This window comes from Gymnoscopelus microlampas (assembly GCF_963454915.1).
Source record: "Gymnoscopelus microlampas genome assembly, chromosome: 15".
Taxonomy (NCBI): Eukaryota; Metazoa; Chordata; class Actinopteri; order Myctophiformes; family Myctophidae; genus Gymnoscopelus; species Gymnoscopelus microlampas.
Window position 1 is genome coordinate 39,312,282 of NC_139952.1, and position 22,498 is coordinate 39,334,779.

At 40.9% G+C, this 22,498-nt stretch overlaps 1 protein-coding gene across 1 annotated transcript in view; it reads left to right on the forward strand.

The window, feature by feature from the left end:
- Positions 1-16,341, forward strand: part of fam131ba (family with sequence similarity 131 member Ba) — a gene marked incomplete at its 3' end in the record, with an annotated part of 50,959 nt that extends 34,618 nt beyond the window's left edge. Inside the window, exons 4-10 of the mRNA XM_084080485.1 lie at positions 4,182-4,400; positions 5,556-5,696; positions 8,177-8,332; positions 9,147-9,316; positions 12,415-12,549; positions 13,467-13,607; positions 16,057-16,341. Coding sequence (XP_083936611.1) covers positions 4,182-4,400; positions 5,556-5,696; positions 8,177-8,332; positions 9,147-9,316; positions 12,415-12,549; positions 13,467-13,607; positions 16,057-16,341 — 1,247 coding nt within the window. The remainder of the gene's footprint in view (positions 1-4,181; positions 4,401-5,555; positions 5,697-8,176; positions 8,333-9,146; positions 9,317-12,414; positions 12,550-13,466; positions 13,608-16,056) is intronic.
- Positions 16,342-22,498: the final 6,157 nt, after the last annotated feature.

Below are 22,498 nucleotides of genomic sequence, written 5' to 3' on the forward strand. Positions count from 1 at the left end.
GACCACTGGTGGTCCCCAGACCACTGGTTGAGAACCACTGGTTTTAGGGCTGCAATTATTGAAGAAAAAAAAATAGCAATTGTCCCATCAATTACTTTTTTGAAAACAGTTTGAAAATAGCAGCTCTACCTATTTTCACTATTTTTGAATATTTTGTGAAAAGTATTTACATTTTTTTGTCTATAATGACATGCCCAGAATATGAATCGATTATTAATCAATTATTTTATAAATGATCATATTATCAATTATAATGTTTTATAATCAATTAAATGGATTGTTGCAGTCCTAGGTGGTTTTATGAAATGTGTTGACTACAGAATGTGTGTTGGCTTCGCTCCCTGCAGTGTGTGTGTGTGTGTGTGTGTGTGTGTGTGTGTGTGTGTGTGTGTGTGTGTGTGTCACAGTGCAGTGTTGTGTGCGTCGTCGTGCAGCAGCTTTATTCTGCTTGTGCTTGTCTGTGAAGTGCGTCTGCTATTTTCCAAGAATATTCTGAAAATGTTGTTTATTTTTAAATATTGCACTGCGTTATTGTTATTTAATTTAATTTAATTTAATTTAATTTAATTTCTATAAACGGTATGATACACAGTATGATACATATACTGTAATAATATATGTATTTTATTCTGTTGATATAATCAAAAGTTAATACCCCCAAACAGCTTCCTCATCGCCCATCCTCAGCGCTCTCATTTCCCTCTACTCCTCCAGTAAGGCCCATGGGGATTGGTTGTTTTTCAGCGTGGTCCATGGGGATTGGTCCTCCAGTAAGGTCCATGGGGATTGGTCCCCCAGTAAGGTCCATGGGGATTGGTTGTTTTTCTAACAAGGTTTGACGTCGTCCGCAAGGAGACCTTTTTTCTTCTCCTTCTATTTGTACCCATGTGGTCCCCACGCTGTGGGAGCAATGTTCTAGTGGTCCCTGTAGTCAGTGCGTACTTACTACTGCTGTACTTACCCATTTGATTTACTTGCACTGTTAGTCAATGTTAGGCCCAGGGACCACCAGGGAGTGCAAAGTGGACCCTTACAAGTCTGTAGAGCGGATAAATGGAACCAAATGTACCTTTAAGGTTCCATTTGGTTCCATTTGTCCACTCTCAATGACCGTGTGGCTGGTCAGTACAGGAGACTCAATAGGCTCTATGCACAGCAGCCATATTGGAAAAAGATTGGGCCTCTTCTTACTTCCTTCACAGGTGTTACCAATGATACTAATGAAGCTTCTGTTCCGTTCTGGTCAAACAGAGTCAGGGTGCTGATATTGTGCATGTTGGCTCACTGGAAACACTCTGCTACACCATTGGGTCTCACATTGGGGTCCAGGGACCATCATGGTTCCTTCAGGGGGTTCCAAATGGCCCCTTAGGGGTGTGTAAAGTTGCGGGGGACGGGGGTCCTTGAAATTAAAAAGTTTGAGAACCACGTTGCTACACAAAATGGAACAGAGCCTTCATTAGTATCATTGGTAACACCTGTGAAGGAAGTAAGGAAGAGGCGCAAATTCCTTCCAATAAGGATGCTGTGCATAGAGCCTATTGAGTCTCCTACTGGAGACTCAAATATCCGTCATCAAATTATTGACTCAGGAATGCGACAAAAACAAAAACATCTCCATGAATTCAAGGCTTTGTGGGGTGTGTAATTGATAGAAAATAAGTATTTTTTTGGGTGAACTACTCCTTTAAGGTTCCATTTTGTTCCATTTGTCAGAGTTAAATGAACAGTCTTTCAGTGTAGATCGGGGTCCCAGTACTCTACGAACATGTTTCTAATTACTGATGAGTCGTGTTTCCTCGGTCTGTCCGTCCCGTGAGTAATGGATCTAATGATTAATGTGGATTTGTCGGCGGTTTTGTGCTGTCGTCACCTCCCTGTGATCAGCGGGGGAAAGTAACTAAGTATTGTACTCGTACTTAATAAGTAACATTTTTAGGTCCTTTCACTTTTCTTGAGCGTTTCCATTTTTATGCTTCTACTCCACTACATCTCAGAGGCAAATAACATTGTTTACTCCACAAAAAATATTTGAAAACTTTACTTACTGGTTACTTTGTAGATTTAGATTATTATTATAATATAGAACATACATTAAACAGCCCTATCTGTCTTATGGGACAGATACAGTTGGGATCTGCTTGTCCATAGAGGCCAACTTTGCCTTGAGCTCATATTTTACATCGACACTCCTAGCCTGGCAAACCGTGCCGGTCACGTGAATTCACATTATTATTATATATTATGTGTCTTCTGCAGACCGGTCTCTCCACCGCCACACGACCGCCCAAGCGCTGGGCGGGCGTTTTTTGCAGAAACCAAAAAGTGGAAGAGCCAATCAATCTGCGTCTGTCAATCACATGGGCCCTGAGCGCTTGGGGTCAGACTGGTCTGACACATGATAATGTGAATTCATGCAACCGGCATCATGGTTTACCACCAGGCTACAACACCTCCTAACCAGAGGAATATATGAGTGAGCATGAAGGGGTCTCAGTGTCTTTTTCTCAAGGACACTTCAACAGGATACGTGTCAGCGATGGGGATTGAACCTGGGACCTTTAATTACAGGAGGATTATTACATCCGCTAAGCCACGCTGTCACGCCTATAAAGCTACAATCAGATGTAGCAGCTTCCCCACAGTTTTTACATGCTTAAACAACGCACAGGCTGCTGCACCCGCTGCTCTTTACCACCCTCTAGAGGAAACTCACGCAATAGCAAACAGTAAAAGGTTTTCTTTTTTTATTATTATTTATTATTATTATTATTATTATGATTTTTAAGTGAAAGTAAGAATACCACAATATAAAAGTACTTTACTTGCACAAAAGTATTGCCATCAAAATATATTATAATAAAGTTTCAAAGTATGTGAAACTTTTTAGAAAATAGCCTACAAGCCTACAAGTGTCACATTGTGAGCCTGCTATTTTTGCTGTTTTTGAATAGCCTAAGTATTAAATAGGGTTTTGTAAACCAAAGCTGTCAAAGAAATGTAGTGGAGTACAGTATTTGCCTGTTGTGGAGTAGAAGTATAAAGTCTTGAAAAAATGGAAATACACAAGTAAAGTAAAAATACCTAAACAAAAGTACAGTACTTGAGTAAATGTACTTAGTTACTTTTCAGCATTAATACTACTACTACTACAACTACTATTGCTGTTATTATTCTGTCTTAACTCTGTTACTCTAGTAACACAGGTTCAGTGGTGGGTGAGCATTATGTGGTGGTATCATTTACCTCATATTCATTCACAACACCAGAGTATCAATACAATGCATGTTATACCATCATCACACCCTCCATAAGCATTCTCAGTCATCATGTATCAATTCTGTCACGTTTTCATCATGCTATGCCACAAATCACTCACATACAGTATACCTACACAGTAAAATCCTGAATCTTAATTCAAAGGAGAGTGCCGGTCATTTTAGGTTGTATGTTTGATGTGTCGCTAATCACTCACCAACATACAAAGGAACGTTGAATATTTCCAGATCTGCCCCTGTTGTCCATTCTGCAGACCCCTTACAGCGGCATAATAGGAGACGTGTGTAAGAGTGAAAATCATCTATTATAACCGATGCAAAGTAGTTGTTTTTTCTACTACTGCTCATCGTGGAGTCTCATGATACTCAAACATGCGCTGAATGTCCCGCGCAAGCTACCGTTCGTGCAGAACGACATGACGCTGGTTGCTTGTTTCTCTCACAGAACCTGGCGTCTGTGACACATCGGTTATAATAGACGAGTTTCACTCTTACACACGTCTCCAATTATGCCGCTGTAAGGGGTCTGCAGAATGGACAACAGGGGCAGATCTGGAAAAATTCAGCGTTCCTTTGTATGTTGGTGAGTGATTAGCGACACATCAAACACACAACCTAAAATGACCGGCACTCTCCTTTAACTTTGAGAGGGTACATTTTTAGTTTTTTATAAAATGGACCCATTTCATTTATACAGTTGTGTCCTAAATAATTAACATTCAGGATTTTACAGTGTAACCATACAAACATTTTTACTCAAATCATTCCATTTTCCCTCATGTGCTTCAAGAGGAGGCATGGCCAACAAAAGAAAAATAACGACCCTAGCTTTGACACTGTGTGTGTGTGTTCGTGTCTGTGTGTGTGTGTGTGTGTGTGTGTGTTTTTACCATACCTGTCCAGGTGTGAGCCGTTCCATGAAGGACAAGGTGACCAAGCCCACAGCCATGGCACAGGGCAAAGTGGCACACATGATAGAATGGCAGAGCTGGTCCACGCCGACGGCGGGTCCCGAGGGGGGGCCCGGCCGCTCCAACCTGCAGCGGGAGAAGGAGCGCAGGCTGGAGAACGACATCTACAGTGACCTCAGCGATGGCGAGAAGGAGGCTCGCTTTGCTGCAGGTATAGGATGATCATCTCAAATGGTTCTCAAACTGTTTCATCTCAAGGACCCCCGAAATGATATTGTTCACTTATGAAGCCCTGCATGATGAAGCCCTTCATGGGCGAAACTAGGGTGACCACCTTCAAACAGACCCATTGAGGGACAGACATACCCGTTCCGCGGGACATCGCAGGACGCGCGTGCATGAGGACCTCCTTTTTTTGCGCGGTTCTGGGCGGATTGGGTTCGTTTTTTTCCAGTTTTTGGTTTCTTTATTTCGGTTTTAGGGTTAAAATTAGGGTTAGGTTAGGGTTATGTTATTGAATTCTTATTTTTGCCTGATTTTACCGATTTATTATCAAAAAAATATCTTCTTTTTTTTTTCATATCTTTTTCGATTTTCGGGACATTGCTCTGCTTGTGCGGGACGCGGGACAGAGGGTCCAATTTCGGGACTGTCCCGCGAATTTCGGGACGGGTGGTCACCTTAGGCGAAACGTTGTTGTTTGGTTAAAATAATAAAGAAAACACAGGAGAGCAACCTATCGTGTGTGCGGACATTTCCTTTTTCCTCACTTGATTCTGCCCAGCTCCCAACATTCAGTTGAGCAGTTTTGTGATGTCAGGAGTGGAGAAGAAGTCCAACCTGGTAAACTCACCCAAACTCCCTGTAAACAAATTCAAGGATACTTACCGTATATCATCAATATACATTTAATTTAACCTTTTACAGTAGAGGGACTGGGAGGCTCCCATACAGTAGCATTGTAAAAATATCTGGTTTTGGATGCTAGACATTTACAATGTTAATTTATAGACCAATATTCTACTGGCAAGTCCTGGCAATACAGTGTAAATGTAGCAGATTCCTCCACTGGTGATGAGATCACCGTGCAGTTCCATTCTGCTGTGAAATCACTTTTTCAAAACTTCTCATTTGAAGTCATGTCCATATAATGATATACAAAAATAATAAACTGATATTGTTGTTTAGATGTGGACTAGTATTTAAATATCATAGGTTGTCCCTGATCTGTTGCCCTACCTTTTAGTTGTGTGAGTGAGTGTGAATCAGGGCTCACTTGAAATCTCAATGTGACATGGTTAAACGAATGGGTTTCCCAGATTACTATACAACTTCACTACAGTACTCTTTCTGTGCGTCCTGGCAGGCATCATGCAGCAGTTTGCCATCTCGGAGGCCACTCTGTTCGGCTGGAACTCCCTGGATGGGGACAGCATGGGGGCGGGGTCCAACCAGGGCAGCGTGGCGCACCTCAGTGAGGTCAACCAGGAGAGCATCACCAGCAGAGGTACTAATACTGGACTACAAACATGGCCGCTGTACTGTCTGTCGTTGCTGCCAGGCAGAAACCTCTTATATTTTAACTTTTTTGTGTTTTTTTCCTAAATTAACGCCCTACTTGATCATACTAGAGTGTCACACAAGAGCATCAAAAGTAGCAGATCTGCTTGTAGATCTCATATCATATCAGCTACTTTTGCTATTTTAGAATTTGAATCCTGAAAAGTAACAGTTTTGGACATATGAGGTTTCCAGGCCAAAGAGACGATGTTAAACCATGAGTGTTATTATCTCTCCAGCTCTTTAGTAAACAGAAATGCATTTTCAGATCGGCATTCCAATTTCATACAATCAGGAGAGAGAACTCACACTGGATACAGATTAAACCAGTGAAATTGAAAGTGATGACATAAAGAAATGAGCAGACAAAATGCAACTGGAACACTATAAAATTGGAGCTGATAAATGGGTACTCTCTCCTGATTTTCTTAGTTATTCTTGGGCCTTTTTTTTCTAAGCCCTGAGTTTACCTAGTTTTTAAAATGAAAATAAATGAAAAATGAATAAATACAATTTATTGATTGGCTGAAATCAGCAACCCACCTGAAAATACATGTTCTGTTTATTAAAGAGCTGGAGAGAGAGGGAGATCTCTGTAACTCTATAGCAATGGTTACTCTCAGAATATAGAGCTTTAACCTTTTGACAAAAATGGGAAAAAATCATTTACACTTATTTTAAAGACATGCCCTTTAACTTTTGATTACTCAGCTGTGTTATGCAGTTCAGCAGACTACATGGTGTCTTTAGATCGTGATTAGACTCAGCTGTGTTGTGCAGTTCAGCAGACTGCCATGTTTTCTATGCTCTGGCTGGTGTTGAGCAAAGCACAACCGTGTTCAAACCCCCCGAGGGATCCTGTAGGTTAATGCAAGGACTCTCATTAACCGCGACATATGGGATATGCTCTCTCTCACACACACACACACACACACACACACACACACACACACACACACACACACACACACACACACACACACACACACACACACACACACACGCGCCAAGTGTGAAGACAGCCCTATGTACTGTAACTGTATCCATTTACAAACAACATTCTATAGTGATGCACTCATAGTCACGTATACCCCAAACAATGGTTTGGGACCCATTTTTGGGTTATGCAACCATTGTTATGGGTTGTGAGTAAATATCCCATTATTTTACCTATTTCCTATGCTAAAAAATGTTAAACAAGAAAAACATTATTCAAAATCATTTCAAAAAGAAAAAACTAGAAAATAGCAGATCTACAAGCTCACAACACATTGCAATGCGACCCGTTGTGAGCCTGTAGGTACAGGGCTTATGTTATCAATTAATTGTGTACTTTTGTAAGTTTACTTTTGTAAAGATTCCTTTACACCAAATTATCAATTTGGGTCTCAGCTGAAAAGGTTTGAAAACGCCTGACGTATGCAACTAGAAAGATTGCACTCAGCAGAGACCTCTACCAATGATATGTAATGTCATTACAACACTGGATAGTTCAGCACTGTGTTACTGTGTTAGTGGCCATAAATGAGCTCTCCAAGCTCCAAAAAAAGGGAGTTCCGCACACTGTCTTCATTTACAAAAATGTATTAATAGGGAAACAACATTTCAGTCACTCAGACCTTCATCTGGCAATGATGAATGCCTCTTCAAGTTCATTAATCCGACACACCTGTCCGTCTCTGTAGGTGTGCAAAAGGACGTTTTCTTCTGTCTTTAATAGGCCAATAATATAATAACACTTGCGTTCTGAAGTTCTGTGCCTTTTCGGGAGAAGCCAGATTTAGTTAAAGTTATTTCACAGATTTAGTTAAAGTGTGATGCGTTGTTTTAAAGGATTCTCAAACGTGCATTCTTCTTTTTAGTGCTTATTTACTTATTTAGTAGTATCAGTTTCAATTCGAGGACGGTGAAACTTTGCACTCATTCAGCATGTCAGTCAATTTACGAACCAAGATAAGCAACTCTGTGGGTCACTTCTCTAATCAGTACAGGTCCAGTACAGGTGGTGTCTTTAGCTTGCATTGTATTTCAAGTTTAGCATAAATGCAACCAGCTTACCTGATAAATTAAGTAAATAACTTATAGCTTTGTGTTTACCTTTGAATGAACTACTGGATCTCTTCTCCACGAGTCCGTCCCTAACATCTTCATCTATGTGCCAATATATTTAGTCATAGTTTTTTGTCATCATTGCTTAGTTTTTGTTTAGTTTTTATTCTGCTATTTTTTAACATTTAAAAAAAATCTAACACAACACAAATTTAACACAACTCTTCTCTTCTGGGGGTCCCTGGCACAAAACATTTTCAGATGGGGGGGTCCGCGCCCAAATATATACAGTATCAATTTGGGGGTTGTAGCCCATGGCAGGAAAAAGTTTGAGAACTACTGCAATTAAGGTCTATCTATATATCTCTGTCTATTCAGACCAGATGCTGCACCAGTCCTCTGCAGACGTGTGGCCCCACACCTACGTCTCCCAGGGTCTGTACTGCCTGTCGTCGTCTGACGCCTGGGACCCCATCACCAGCCAACCCTCTGGCATGGCCTCGCCCGCCGCTGGGTCATACATCATGGCCACTGGTGAGCAGTGTTGATTTCGTCGACTACAACTATGGCGAAAAAACTAAAACTATGACTAAATATACTGACAATGTTGACAACAAATAAGAACTAGACTAAAATGTTAGGGAGGGACTATACAACTAAGATATGTCATTTTATGTTTGGTTGCGCTCGGGTGTTGCGCTCTGAAAATAGCAGATCTACAAGCTCAGCGCGACGCGTTGTGAGCTTGAAGATCGGCTATTTTCAGCATGCAACCAAGTGTAAAATCAACCATTAAGACGCCACCAAGGCCCGCCACAATACATTTAAGTCAACTAAATCAGCTTTAGATTTAGTCGACTAAAATCTTATGATATTTAGTCAACTAAAACTAGACTAAAACTTTTCAGATGACTAAAATATGACTAAAACTAAATGGAATTTTGTTCAAAAGACTATGACTAAAACTAAATCAAAATTCGCTGTCAAAATCAACACTACTGGTGAGGCTGGAAACTGCTGCCTATCCAATGGTGGAACAAATCAACACTGTCTCTCTCCCCAAACGCCAACACGTGACCTGAAAGGGGGGGGGGGCATATGTTTCACGTCTCATGCAGACTTGAGCCACAGGCGGCACCGCCGAGCGAGCCAAAGCGAGCGAGTCGCCGTGCCGAGCATTGTGAAGTCCACTTTGAGCCGACTCAGCGCCATCCGAGTTATGATAGGCACAGAATCGTAAATCATATATTCCCCGAAACCCAGCATATAGCAGAAAATATGTTTTAAATAATCGACTGAATCTATTAGTTGGATGAAGTGTTGCACCCCTATGTGTGACTGTTTGCAGGCGGTAGCAGTGGTGCGGGAGGAACCCCAGGAGGAGAGGGCTTCGAGGGCACCGTGGGGGGCTACCTCCAGCAGCACCAGGCACAGCTGGTCCTCCAGCATCAAAACCAACTCCAGCAACTCCAGCAAATACAACAGTATCAGCAGCAGCAGCTCATGCAGTTCCAGACGGTTAGTTCCGTTTATTTTATTTGACCTTTATTTTTTACTAGGCGGTCTCATTGAGATCACAAATCTCTTTTACAAGAGAGTCCTGACATGGCCAAGATAGCAGCCATAAAAACAACTGAAATCACAACCGGTGGTGGAAAAAGTACTCAAATGTTTTACTTAAGTATCAATACTGCAATGTAGAAATACTCTGTAAACAAGTAAAAGTACGGAATAAAAAATGTACTTGAGTAAAAGTACAAGTACCAGTACAAGTATTGGTATCAAAGTGTACTTAACTCATTTTCTGCCAATAACGCATATATGCGTTCTATAGAATCCATCACTTGCCTGCCAATAACGCATATATGCGTCTTTAGAAAAACAAATTGACCCAAAGACCAAGGAGATATGATTTTCCGAAGATCTAGACTCCTATCCACTTCCTTGTTAACTTAAAACTTAAAAATTCTGTATCTCGGCTCCTGAGTACTTTTTTAATTTCAATGAAAAATCTCTGGCAGACAACTGCAAAAAATCTGAAATAACTCAGGCAGGTTAAGTGTTAAAGTACCAAAAGTAGAAAGTACTCATTATGCAGAATGTCCCATTTCACAAGTTTTCAAATGCATAAAAATCTGTTGAAATAGCAGCTCTACAAGCTCACGATGGAGCTTGTAGATCGTCTATTTTCAAATGGCTGAAATGTATATAGGGCTGAAGTGGTTAATATATTATAGTTTTAACCTTTCTTTTTAACTAGTTTGTTTTAATAAAGTTGTTTTTATATCTGCTCTGTAAAGCGACTTTGAGTACCTAGAAAAGCGCTATATAAATTGCATGTATTATTATTATTATTATTATTATTATTATTATTATTATTATTATTATTATTATTATTATTATATGATTTGCATTAATAATCAAAATCTATAAAGTAACTAGTAACTAAAGTTTTCAAATAATTGTAGTGGAATAAAAGTACAATATTTGCCTCTGAGATGTAGTGGAGTAAGCAAAGTAAGCAAAAAAGTAAGCAAAAAAAAACAATAAAACCTTCACTGCTTGTCATATTCATAATGCGAAGGTGAGTAATCTAAAAGGAAATGAAAAGCACTTTCCAAAACCTCCAAATAGTGTGGCGTGTCATAAATCAGGCAGAAGTTGACAGCTTAATTGTACAATAATTAATTGATGGTGCACATAATTGTATCCATTAATCACAGTGCAGGTAATCTATCTGTCCGTATAAAAATGATTAATTTGTGAGTGTGACTAACAACTTTAGTGTGAACATTGGCTTGGATTTGTGTGAGTATGACTCACCTGTTGGCTATCGTCGGGCAGAAACTGTGTACAGTATCTCCATATTTCAACTTTTTATGTTTTTTTTTGGTAATTTTATGTCCTACTTCAGGAGTCTTCAACGTTTTTCAGGTCAAGGACCCCTTAGCTGAGAGAGAGATAAAGCAAACCCTCACTATATTTTGGATTCATGTTAAATATGTTAAGTATCTTCTGACATTTTAACAATACCCTCAATACTTTGTAAACGTTACCTTTGGCTCGGTACTTGGTCAGCTCTTTTTTCTCTCTACACCGAACCCTAAATAATGTGAATTTTAACTACTCTGTTTCCATTGGAACGCAGGTTCTTTCTTCCATTTCCTGGAACGTCACGGTTTTAGAGATATAAGGTTTTCAGTGATGCCATCAGAGTGCGTGTCACAGGGAGGAGGATTTATGCAGATGAGTCTAAAACACACTTTCTCTGCTTCGGTCGGTGCTCTTGACCCGGCAGCTCTCTGAACCAATTAAAGCCAGGGTTATGGAAACAATCAGCTCAGTGGTTAGAGTGTCCTTCCTGAGACTGGGAGGTCGGGGTTCAATTCCCTGGCTGAGTCATACCAAAGACTATCAAAACTGGTACCCAATGCCTCTCTGCTTGGCACTCAGCATCAATGGATGGAATACTTGGTCTGCTCTTTTTTCCCTCTACACCTTGCTATACCTCTTTGCCAAAAATAGCCGAGGCGTTGTGAGCTTGTAGATCGGCTAATGTAAAAAAAAAAAAGGTTCTTATCACACAAACATTTAGCGGACCCCCTAGAGTAGCTCTGAGGACCCCCTAGGGGTCCCGGACCCCAAGTTGAAGTTCCCCTGCCCCTATGGGCCAAGTGGCTCGGGAACCGTTGGTCCCCAAAGGCTACTTACTTGACTTATTGTACTTGTGGAAACCAGAGGAAGTCATGGATGTCAGGGGTTTTGTTGGTGGAGTGTCTGAGAGCAGCGTGGTCTGATCTGAGGAGCAGATACAGTAGACTCTGCTTTATCACTTCTAATCTAACTGCTCTGTATCCGTTTGCACTCTCCTCTCCTCCTCTCTCTACTCCTCTTTCTTCGTTCTTCTCCTCTGTCCATCAAGGTCATAGTATAGTTTTGCATTTCGTTCGTTTTTATTATTGTTTTGACTTTTTGTTTTCAATTTAAGTTTTAGTGTTTTTTTTGTGATAGGTAATTCTATTTTTTTATCCGCAAGCTTGTAGATCTGTATAGATCTTGATCTAGATGTTTGACAATTTGAATTTTCACAACAGGGCTTAAAACTGGCACAGATAAAACGTGCATTTATGGTGCATTTATATAGCGCTTCTATCCGAAGCGCTTTACATTGATTGTGCCATTAACCCATTCACACACACATTCATACACCGATGGCGGAGGAAACCATGCAAGGCACCAACCTGCTCATCGGGAGCAATTAGGGGTTAAGCGTCTTGCTCAAGGACACTTCGACACTAACTCTCGGGGAGCGCCCCAGCCCGGGATCGAACTGGGAACCTTGTGGTTTTCCAGTTCACTCTACCCGGCCACTCTACCCCTGAGCCACTGCCGCCCCAATTCTGGTTTTCGTTACTCTAGTAACCCTGCTGTCCTCTCCCATTTCTTCTCTTCTCTTCTCTTCTCTTCTCTTCTCTTCTCTTCTCTTCTCTTCTCTTCTCTTCTCTTCTCTTCTCTTCTCTTCTCTTCTCTTCTCTTCTCTTCTCTTCTCTTCTCTTCTCTTCTCTTCTCTTCTCTCCTCTCCTCTCCTCTCCTCTCCTCTCCTCTCCTCTCCTCAGCCAATAGAACACAGGCTCCACAGTGCGTCTCACTCCCTCCAGGCCACGCCCAACAGCACCATCCACAGCCTGGGTCCTCCCACTCACCCGCGCCTGGCTGACCTGTGGGGGTCCGCCCAGATGGAAGCCCACCAGGTACACAACAGAAAAGCACAGACAGATAAATACAGCCAAAGACAGCATCTTCAATAGACTGTGCATAACTGTAGTCCCAAGTTACCTGTTAACCTGTTCCGGTTCATCTTCCCACTAGGGCATTAACAGAATAATCGAATATTCGAATATTCGACTATCAAACCGACTATTCGACTATCAAACCACTATTCGATTATTCGATAAAAAAAAAAAAAAAAAAAAAAAGTTTTTTTTTTTTTTTTTTTTTTAGATTTTTTTTTTTTTGTGGCTTTTCTGCAGCAGACACGCAGCTGTGAGCTCTGGTGTGACGTCAACTCGCATTCCTTGAGTCCAGTCATCAATGTCATTGAAAAAAAAAAAAAAAAAAAAACTTTTAATTTTTTTTATTTTTTATTTTTTTTATTATTTTATTTTTTATAATCAAATCGATTAATCGAATATTCGAATACTTATAGGTCGAATAATTCGAATACTAAAAATCACTATTCGTGAATGCCCTACTTCCCACAGCTTCATTTGATTGGCTCTGCCGCAGGTTTGAACCCGAAACACACAATCAAAGATGGTTGATTTAGAAAGATATACCATCCCAATTGGAGCCACTAGAGGCGAAATGGTACACAACTCCTACAAATGACGGCAGATCTCACAAACGTCCAGTACTTTTACTTTTGGTACTTTTAAGTACATTTTGATGCCAATACTTCTGTATTTTTACTCAAGTAAATTTAGAATTCCGGACTTTTACTTGTAACAGAGTACTTCTACAGTGCAGTATTGATACTTCTACTTAAGTAAAACATTTGAGTACTTTTTCCACCACTGCGAACGTCCTAAGCAAAGCTATGGGGAAATTAACAGGAACAGAAATGGGTTATGCCACCTTCTGACCACTTCTTCCCCCCCACTGCCACCAGGTGGAGCTAGCAGGACAGCTGGGTGGGCTGATGGCCGACATGGTAGGTGGCGTGGTGGTGGAGACGGTGGGGGAGGAGCCAGAGCTGGAGTCTGAAGGAACCTCGGAGCAGCCCGAGGAGGAAGAGGAGGAGCTGACGAGGGTGAGCTACGGCAGGGGTTCTCAAAGTGCGGCCCGGGGACCCCCAGGGGTCTGTGGGGGGGTGGTTCCAGAGAATCATTGAGCTACACAAAGTTCTGTGACACAGGACTCAGTATTGTTGCTGTCGGGCAGATGCCTCCTATCTCCATATTCTAACTTTTTGTGTTTTTTCGTAAATTAACGCCATTACTTGATCATACTAGCGTCACAAAAAAAAGCATCAACAGTAGAAGATCCACAGGCTCGAAAAGCTGCGTGAAGTGACGCATTTTGAGCTTGTAGATCTGCTACTTTTGATATTTTTGAATTTGAATCCTGAACGGTTTTGGACAACAGGTTTCCACCCGACAGAGATGATACTGTAATAGCAGTATACACATACAGTATTATAGTTTCTCGTATTTTATGTAAAGCGACGTTGGGTACTTAGAAAAGTGCAATATAAATCTGACCTATTATTAGTATGTAATAGCAGTATACAGTATTATAGTATGTAATAGCAGTACTGTATTAGAATTTGTGCATATACTGTAGCAATATATACAATATTATAATAATACATACAGTATTCATGCATCTGCTGGAGAGGAAGCACAACTTCAAGTGCAGAAATGACTGTGTCTTGGCTACACATTTCTTTCTACTTCAGGTCTGGTTTTGTGGTGAAAGTGCCTGATTGATGTGAAGCACAGTGCTCTGTTCAGGCAAAGCTAATCGCCACCTGCACCTGGTGCTTAACATTTGAAAATTAAAAATAGGCTGTTTACGCCCACTCTGTGCATGTGTGAGAAAATATGAGTGTTCGCAGAATTAACAGGTAAGATATGCTCGATAGAGGCTATGATGAAGCCATGAAATAAGAATCAGCCATGGTTTCATTAATTACAGTTGTTTATGGAAATCATGTGTTATCATGTGTCTGATCAGCACGTCTGAAACAAGTGGATTGCAAAGTGGTTTTGTTGATTACAAAGTTGTGAACGGCAACGGCAGCATTGTTTATGAGCTCATTGGCTTGTGTAGAGAATGGGTCTTCAACAGGGTGTCCGGGACCCCTAGGGGGTCATCAGAGTTACTACAGATCTTTGTGTGATAGGATAATGTTTTTACATTAACCACTTGAACCCTAGCATATCCCTATTCTGAGGAGAACTTTAGCCAAAAATAGCAGATCTACAAGCTCACAACAAAAGGTCCATCGCCTTTTGAAGGTGTGATAGGGCTATGTGGAACATCCATATCAGTAAACTCAATCTAAAAATAAATAATTGTTCTCTTCATTGATTTGTACCATATTTTTTACCCGTAACCAAAAGGCCTGCAGGTAAAACTCAGAATTGAAGGTACATTTGGGGCCTGCACATCACTAGTCCATGTGGCGTGGTGCTGAAGTGAAAATAAAACCCTGATTGACAAAAACTTGAGATGAGTTTTAGTCAACAGTTCCAACAGATGTTGGCTCTGGACAAATCTTTAGATTTATCTAAGAAAATCAAACTTTACAATTACAATTTAGGCATTTAGCAGACGCTCTTAATCCAGAGCGATTTACAGTAAGCAAGGTAAACACGAGGTAATGCATCAAGTGCATAGAAATAGTCAGTATAATATCAACAACAACAAAAGATCTGTACATTAAAACTATACAAACTCTCCCAGGTCAGCCAATGAACCTGACATCTGTCTACATAACATAAATTACATTACATTATTTTTGCTTGGGTCTCAGATGCATGTAAAATATGAAGAGATGCATTTCCATTACTTTACAATGTCCACAAATCGTTTTGACTATTAATGCATTTAGCAGGCGCTCGTAATACCAAATGTTGACCAAGTGAAATGTAGAATTTGGATGTGTCCTGTTTCCTAGACTGTCGATATTGCAAGCATCCGAGAACAAGTGGTGTACAAGGTCACAAGCAAGACTGCTCAGGAGATGTTCCTGTGATCTCAGAGGATCAGATAAGCTGGAAGTGGCAGTAATAGGGACAGGAGCTGAGAGAAGAGGTGGAGGGGGTTTCTTTTCATCCACACAAGACTCAATTAGAGTTACCAGAGGAGGAAGAAATGATGTGGAAGATCTGATTGGAGCAGAGAGGGATATACTGCTAAGGTCGCTTTTTTGAAGAGAGGGCTTTTTTACTGCGTGGCTGTTGGTCGAACCATAGAACAGTATTCTACTGTATCTAACTATAAATTATGTCAAATCTCTCCGTGCAAGTGAGTGAGTGTATCTGTCCTTCACGTATCTCGAGAACCGTCTGACCGATCGACCGAAACTTGCCGCGTGAGTCGCTGAGGACCTTAGGGAGTGTGGTTCCCGGCGTCAAGTTGGTCGGAAAAAGGCGCTTTGTCGAGAACCGCCGATCCGACCGATGCATACGTTTGATGAATTGTTGCACCCCTTTCTATCCTGCTCATTCTGACTTCCTGTTTCTCTTCGACAGCTAGATGAGGTGACGTTAACGCTGGAGCCCGAGCGCTGCTCTTTAACCCCATCCCCCCTGAGGGAGGTGGGCACCGTGGCAACGGCCGGAGGGGCGGGGCAGCTGCAGCAGCAGACTTCCGCGGAACTCGGCGAGCGGACGTCGAGTGACGTCACGTGCTACATCGTCCAATCGACGGCGGAGAAGAAGAAGGGTGAGGAGGCGGAAACGACCACGGTGGCGGCAGTGACGGGAATGATGGCGACAGCAGAGGATGGTTCGGTCGTTGTCATGGCAACCAACTGAGAGGGGGAGGGCGGGGTGGGTTGGTGTTCACCCATCGGGGCGGGGCCTAAAGTCACGGAAAACCAGGAATTAAATGCTCCCAGTAATCAACTAATCAAAGATCTTATAATCCCTATACCCTCCCAACCCCCACACCCAGCTCCGCCTAGGGCTGGGCCATATGACTTCAAATCAAGATTCACCATTATTTTTCAAACGTTTCCCTCAATTGCGATTAATGAACGCTATTTTCATACGCCACCATTACAGTACAAATAAGTACTATACAGGATTAAGTGGTTAATCAGGCTAATCGATTTAGTCAATTATTTAATAAATCAATCTATTACATTTTTTTCACAAGGAATTAAAAAATATATCGTCCCTGTTGGGTAGAAACCTCATATGCCCAAAAATGTTACTTTTCAGGATTCAAATTCAAAATTGCAAAAGTAGCAGATCTACAAGCTCGAAACATATCTCTTCGCGTCGCGTTTCAAGCTTGTAGATCTGCTACTTTTAATGCATTTGGGTGCCACTGTAGTATGATCAAGTAGGACGTTAATTTACGAAAAAACAAGAAAAGTTATAATATGGAGATAAGAGGTTTCTGCCCGACAGCAACGATAATATATTTTAAAAAAACTGCTTCTCAGTATGGGATTAACCTACATGAGCAAGAATAAGTCGCTTATTGGTTCTAAATGTGGGTTTCAATATATTTTCAGTGAATTGCCCAGCCCTAGCTCCGCCCCTACTATTAGTCACTTTGAGATGAAGGAGTTGAGGGAAGACTTTCTCAGAAAACATGAGCTAACAGAGGACCAATCAGAAAATGTGGACAATACGGGAGGTCACGAGAGGACCAATCAGAAAACGTGGACATTATGTGAGCTCACAGATTACCAATCAGAAAACGTGGACATTACGTGAGCTCACGAGAGGACCAATCAGAAAACGTGGACATTACGTGACCTAACGAGAGGACCAATCAGAAAACGTGGACATTACGTGAGCTCACGAGAGGACCAATCAGAGAACGTGGACATTACGTGAGCTCACGAGAGGACCAATCAGAAAACATGGACATTATGTAGCCTCACAGAGGACCAATGGCAGCAGGAGGTAATAAGGCCCATGAAAAACTGAAAGAAGAATCATGGGATATTAACATACTAAACCTTGCGTCACCAGTCTTTCCACGCGGTGGAAACAAAGCCTGGTTTTCATTCCGATAACTGACCAGTTTGATCCGGTCTAGGCCACCATGCCTACTCTACAGAATTGAACAAAGTGGTTTTCCGGTTGTGGTTTCGGGTTGCCGCTGCTTTGTTTTTGTTTCCCCACCTGAACGCTGAAACGAGTACCTTGTCTAGGCTTTGCCAGTCGCTAACGAGCTGGAATAAAACATGTTTATACCAGACAACGTGTTCCAACGTGTTGGAGGAGAATGGCAGTGCCGGCAGCCGCTCTGCACCGAATCATAAAACTGCAAAAAGGAGTTGATCCCAGGCTAATTACATGCTATTATGTGACAATGGAACAATCAAATACAAGGGCACAGACTCACGAAACTTAAATTGCTCACTGACTGCTGAAAAACTAGGATGTTCACAAGGTTTGGACCAATCACACTCAATTACCCATCATGTCACTGTCACACTGAAAGGAAAACTACAATGGAGGTTGTGGTCTAGAGGTTTGGGTCGCTTCTCTTTTGGTTAAATGGGCATTTAAAATTACTTTTCTCATTTTTTCCAACATCATCTCAATGGGTCTTCAGTAGTGCTCACCAAAAGCCATTTCTGTCTACGTGCTCTGTGTCTCAGAGGTGGACTGTGAGTAATTGCAGACAGATTCAGTTTAGTTTATTTTAGTTTATTTACAAAGAACAGTACATGGTAATTGAAGACTTCACATCATTTCAAAACTTTTCAATAAATTGTTTGATGCAACAACAGTGTGTTCTATTTCAGTGTGTTAAAGCTGCACTATGTAACTGTCCTCTTCCACCCCGGATTTGAACCCGGTTAAAAAAAAAAATACCATTGAGCTAATAACGGCTGCCCGCTTGCTCAGGGCATAAATTTAATGTTGACCATCAGGTCAAAATTCGTGTCAGATCCTGTGTCTAGGTGAGACATGACCTTTGAGACGATATAAATGTCTCAATAGAAGAGCACGGAGACAAAATACAACCACCCCAATTGTATAAGTTATTAACATACTCTACCATACAGATTGGGCAAAATTACATGTAATTCATTAAAAAGGTTACATACTGTCGCTTTAACTTTCCAGCACTGTAGTATACAGTAGTCTTTGGAATCCCCACCAATGTCATTCATTTTGTAGGCAAAGTTCCAAACTATCCACACCTCTGAGACACAGACCGACTGGAGACAGAAATGGTGGCATCTTATAATGAGCATTAGTGTGGTGGACCAATTATTATTGTCTCTTTCGGATGGAAACCTTATATGTCCAAAGCTGTTACTTTTCAGAAGTCAAATTCAAAAATAGCAAAAGTAGCAGATCTACAAGCTGAAAACGCTTCGCGCCGCGTTTTGAGCTTGTAGATCTGCTACTTTCGATTTTGTACGACGCTGTAGTATGATCAAGTAGGGGCGTTAATTTACAAAAAAAACACAAAAAGTTAGAATATGGAGATAAGAGGTTTCTGCCCGACAGCAACGATATGAAAGATGAGGTTGAAAATAGGTGGAGTGTTCCTTTAACACCATGGCTGCTGGATGAAAGATTCAGTGCAACGCAACGAACCTGGAGACAACCGCACTTAAAGCTGCACTCTGTAACTTTCAAGTTCTACCCCCGGATTCGAACCCTAGCTGGTCTCCTGCGCAAGTGCGGACATTTTTACCATCTGATCTAATAGAGCCTGCCTGCTTGCTCAATGGGAAAATGGACAGAGTTTTGACCTTCAGGCACTACTACCACTTGTCAACCAATTGTGTCAAACCAGACACAGGATATACTGTATACGTGTCTCAATAGAAGGGTAGGGAGACCAAATACAACCACCCCAATTGTATGAAGTTATATTGTATTAACATACTCTACCATGACACAGATTGGACACAAATAACATCGTATTCACACACAAAAAGTGACATGGTACAGATGTAATGTCAAATAGTATTTGCAATAAAAAAAGAAGAAAGCAATCCTGGTGGTGTTGGCGGATCACGTTGAGAACCAGTGATCTAAAATGCAGTGGTTCTCAAACTTTTTCATGTCAAGGACCCCCTTCATTAATATGTATTTGGCTGCGGACCCCCATCTGAAAATATTTTGTACTAGGGACCCCAAAAAACAAGATGTGTGATCTTGTTTTTTTCCGCATTTTGCACATATTCCACATTCTTTTCGAGATTTTTTTTTTAAATGGCCATTTCATAAAGAAGTGCACCCATCTGGTGCTCTTCTTATGGATTTCTTAGGGATATTTCACTTTCGAAAAGTCTCCTCGCGCATTAGAAGGACAATATCACCAGAACCAAGGACAAGTGTTTTCAATGAATCTAACATGGTTATAATGGAGTTTGAAGTTACAATGGGTTTGTATAGGCAGGGGGGTGTCTGATAAAATGAATATCAAATATCTAAATACTGAATCAAGGAACTTAAAAACTGTCTGGGGTGTTCACAAAAGCCAGAGTAGACCTTAAAATGACCCCAAACATGTTTGAAAGTGAAATACCCCTTTAACTACTTAAACCGGGGTTTTGCAGAAAATAGCAGATCGACAAACTCACAACGCTTGTCGAACTGCTATTTTCTGCTAAAGCTTTCCCCACAATACGGACACTGGTGTTAAAGTGGTTAAGCAGTGTCAAACTAACACAGAATGATTTGCCAATACTACTTGAAATAGGTTGGGTGTACTACAACAACAACAACAACAACAACAACAACAACAATAAAAGGTGCATGCTATTAAACAGTGACCTAGCCCAACAATTATAACAATATACCACAGCATACAAAGTAGTTATAATATATCCTCCTTTTTTATATTAAACAAAAGTAAAAAAAACTAAAAAAACAATACTATTTGTATGAAAGTTAAGGAATGTATGTATAGTGTGTATGTGCATTTGTATGAGTGTAGCCGTTTGTGCGTTCAAATATATATTCTGGGAAAAAGATCCTCCTTGTTCTGTTCTGTTCTGACCCTTATAGCAGGAGTGAGCACGCACCCATGTGCACACGCACGCACGCGCGCGCGCACACACACACGTTTGTATTACTATAGTTGTGAGGACATCAACATTTTATATCAAATAAATGACTTAACTGTGTGTGTGTGTGTGTGTGTGTGTGTTAGGGCATTCACGAATAGTGATTTTTAGTATTCGAATTATTCGACCTATAAGTATTCGAATATTCGATTAATCGATTTGATTATAAAAAATAAAATCATAAAAAAATAAAAAATAAAAAAAATAAAAAGTTTTTTTTTTTTTTTTTTTTTCAATGACATTGATGACTGGACTCAAGGAATGCGAGTTGACGTCACACCAGAGCTCACAGCTGCGTGTCTGCTGCAGAAAAGCCACTAAAAAAAAAAAAAAATCAAAAAAAAAAAAAAAAAAAAAACTTAATTTTTTTTATTTTTTTTTTATCGAATAATCGAATAGTGGTTTGATAGTCGAATAGTCGGTTTGATAGTCGAATATTCGATTATTCTGTTAATGCCCTAGTGTGTGTGTGTGTGTGTGTGTGTGTGTGTGTGTGTGTGTGTGTGTGTGTGTGTGTGTGCGTGCGTGCGTGCGTGCGTGCGTGCGTGCGTGCGTGCGTGCGTGCGTGTGTGTGTGTGTGTGTGTGTGTGTGTGTGTGTGTGTGTACGGAGAGGACTTGCAGTACAGTACAGTACACACACACTTGGGTGCATGGGACTTGGAACACAATTCTTACAGTTATTGAGAGTTGTCACTAGAGGGCAGCAGTGCAGCATTATATGAATTCTTCATAGTTGTATTGGCTGATGGGACATCACATCTTCATGTCTGTGCAGCACTCCATTCTGGCTTGACAATCAACTCCTTAACCACTTAAACCCCATATGGGTAACTGGAGTCCCTCACGGCTCAATACTAGTGTCTTTTCTGTTTTCTGTTGATATTATTGCTTTCCCCACAATAACGATGCTGGGGTTTAAGTCACTTATGCTCTATTCATAAATTACAAATAACAATCTACAAGCTCATGCGTTGTGTGCTTGTAGACCAGCTATTTTTGGAGAAAAAAAAATATGATTAACATTTCTGGAGGAAAAAAAAAAAGTTTTTGTCTCTCAAGACATATTTTGCTAACAGCAGAACCTGTCTGCACCACTGCCTTAAACATGTTATGTTGTTGTTATTAGGAATAAACACAGAAGCACCCGTGAGGAAGTGGACTAAGAAAGGGGAGGAGCCAAATCCAAGTTCCTGTTTTACACAAAAAGGAGGTTTCTTTCTTTTTTTTTACCGAATGGGTTCCCAGATTGGGGTCGTAACTGAAACATTCACCTTACTAATGACAGCTCAATTTAAGTCTCAACACTAGTCTTAACACTCACTCACTGTCAGTATGTCAGTCAGTCACACACGCATGTACTGTAACTCTCAGTCAGTATCAGATGTTCATAGATCACTACTTTTCCTAGATTGGATTGTAAGCACATATCAATCCCTGGTGGCTCAGCAGGTGGCTACCATACCCAGCAGCCACTTGCTGGCTCACCATGATTTTACAATCTGTCTTGTGACCCATTGTCACATTTCTGAATGATCCGCATCAGAAATTAGATTGATCTTTATAAAAAACTGTTAAACATTATCTAGTTGGAAGTTCACTCTCCTTTTAATGTTAGCTTACCTAATCCCTATTTACTTTTCAAGTACAGACCCGAGTCTGTACTTGATCTCCTCCTTTTGTGACACGTTTTGAGCTTGTAGATCATCCATTTTTGCCAAGTGTTCGCCTATTATGACATGACAGGTTCCTTGTGCATGACAGAATGCTGAGTGGGAGACAGCAGGCGAGACACAGAAGAGAATCTGATGATTTGATTTGATCGGGGGACCTGTGGTTTCAGGAGCATCTTAGACAATTAGTAATGAATGACTACTGAAAATGACCTTGTACTTAATTATACCTAATCAAAAGACAG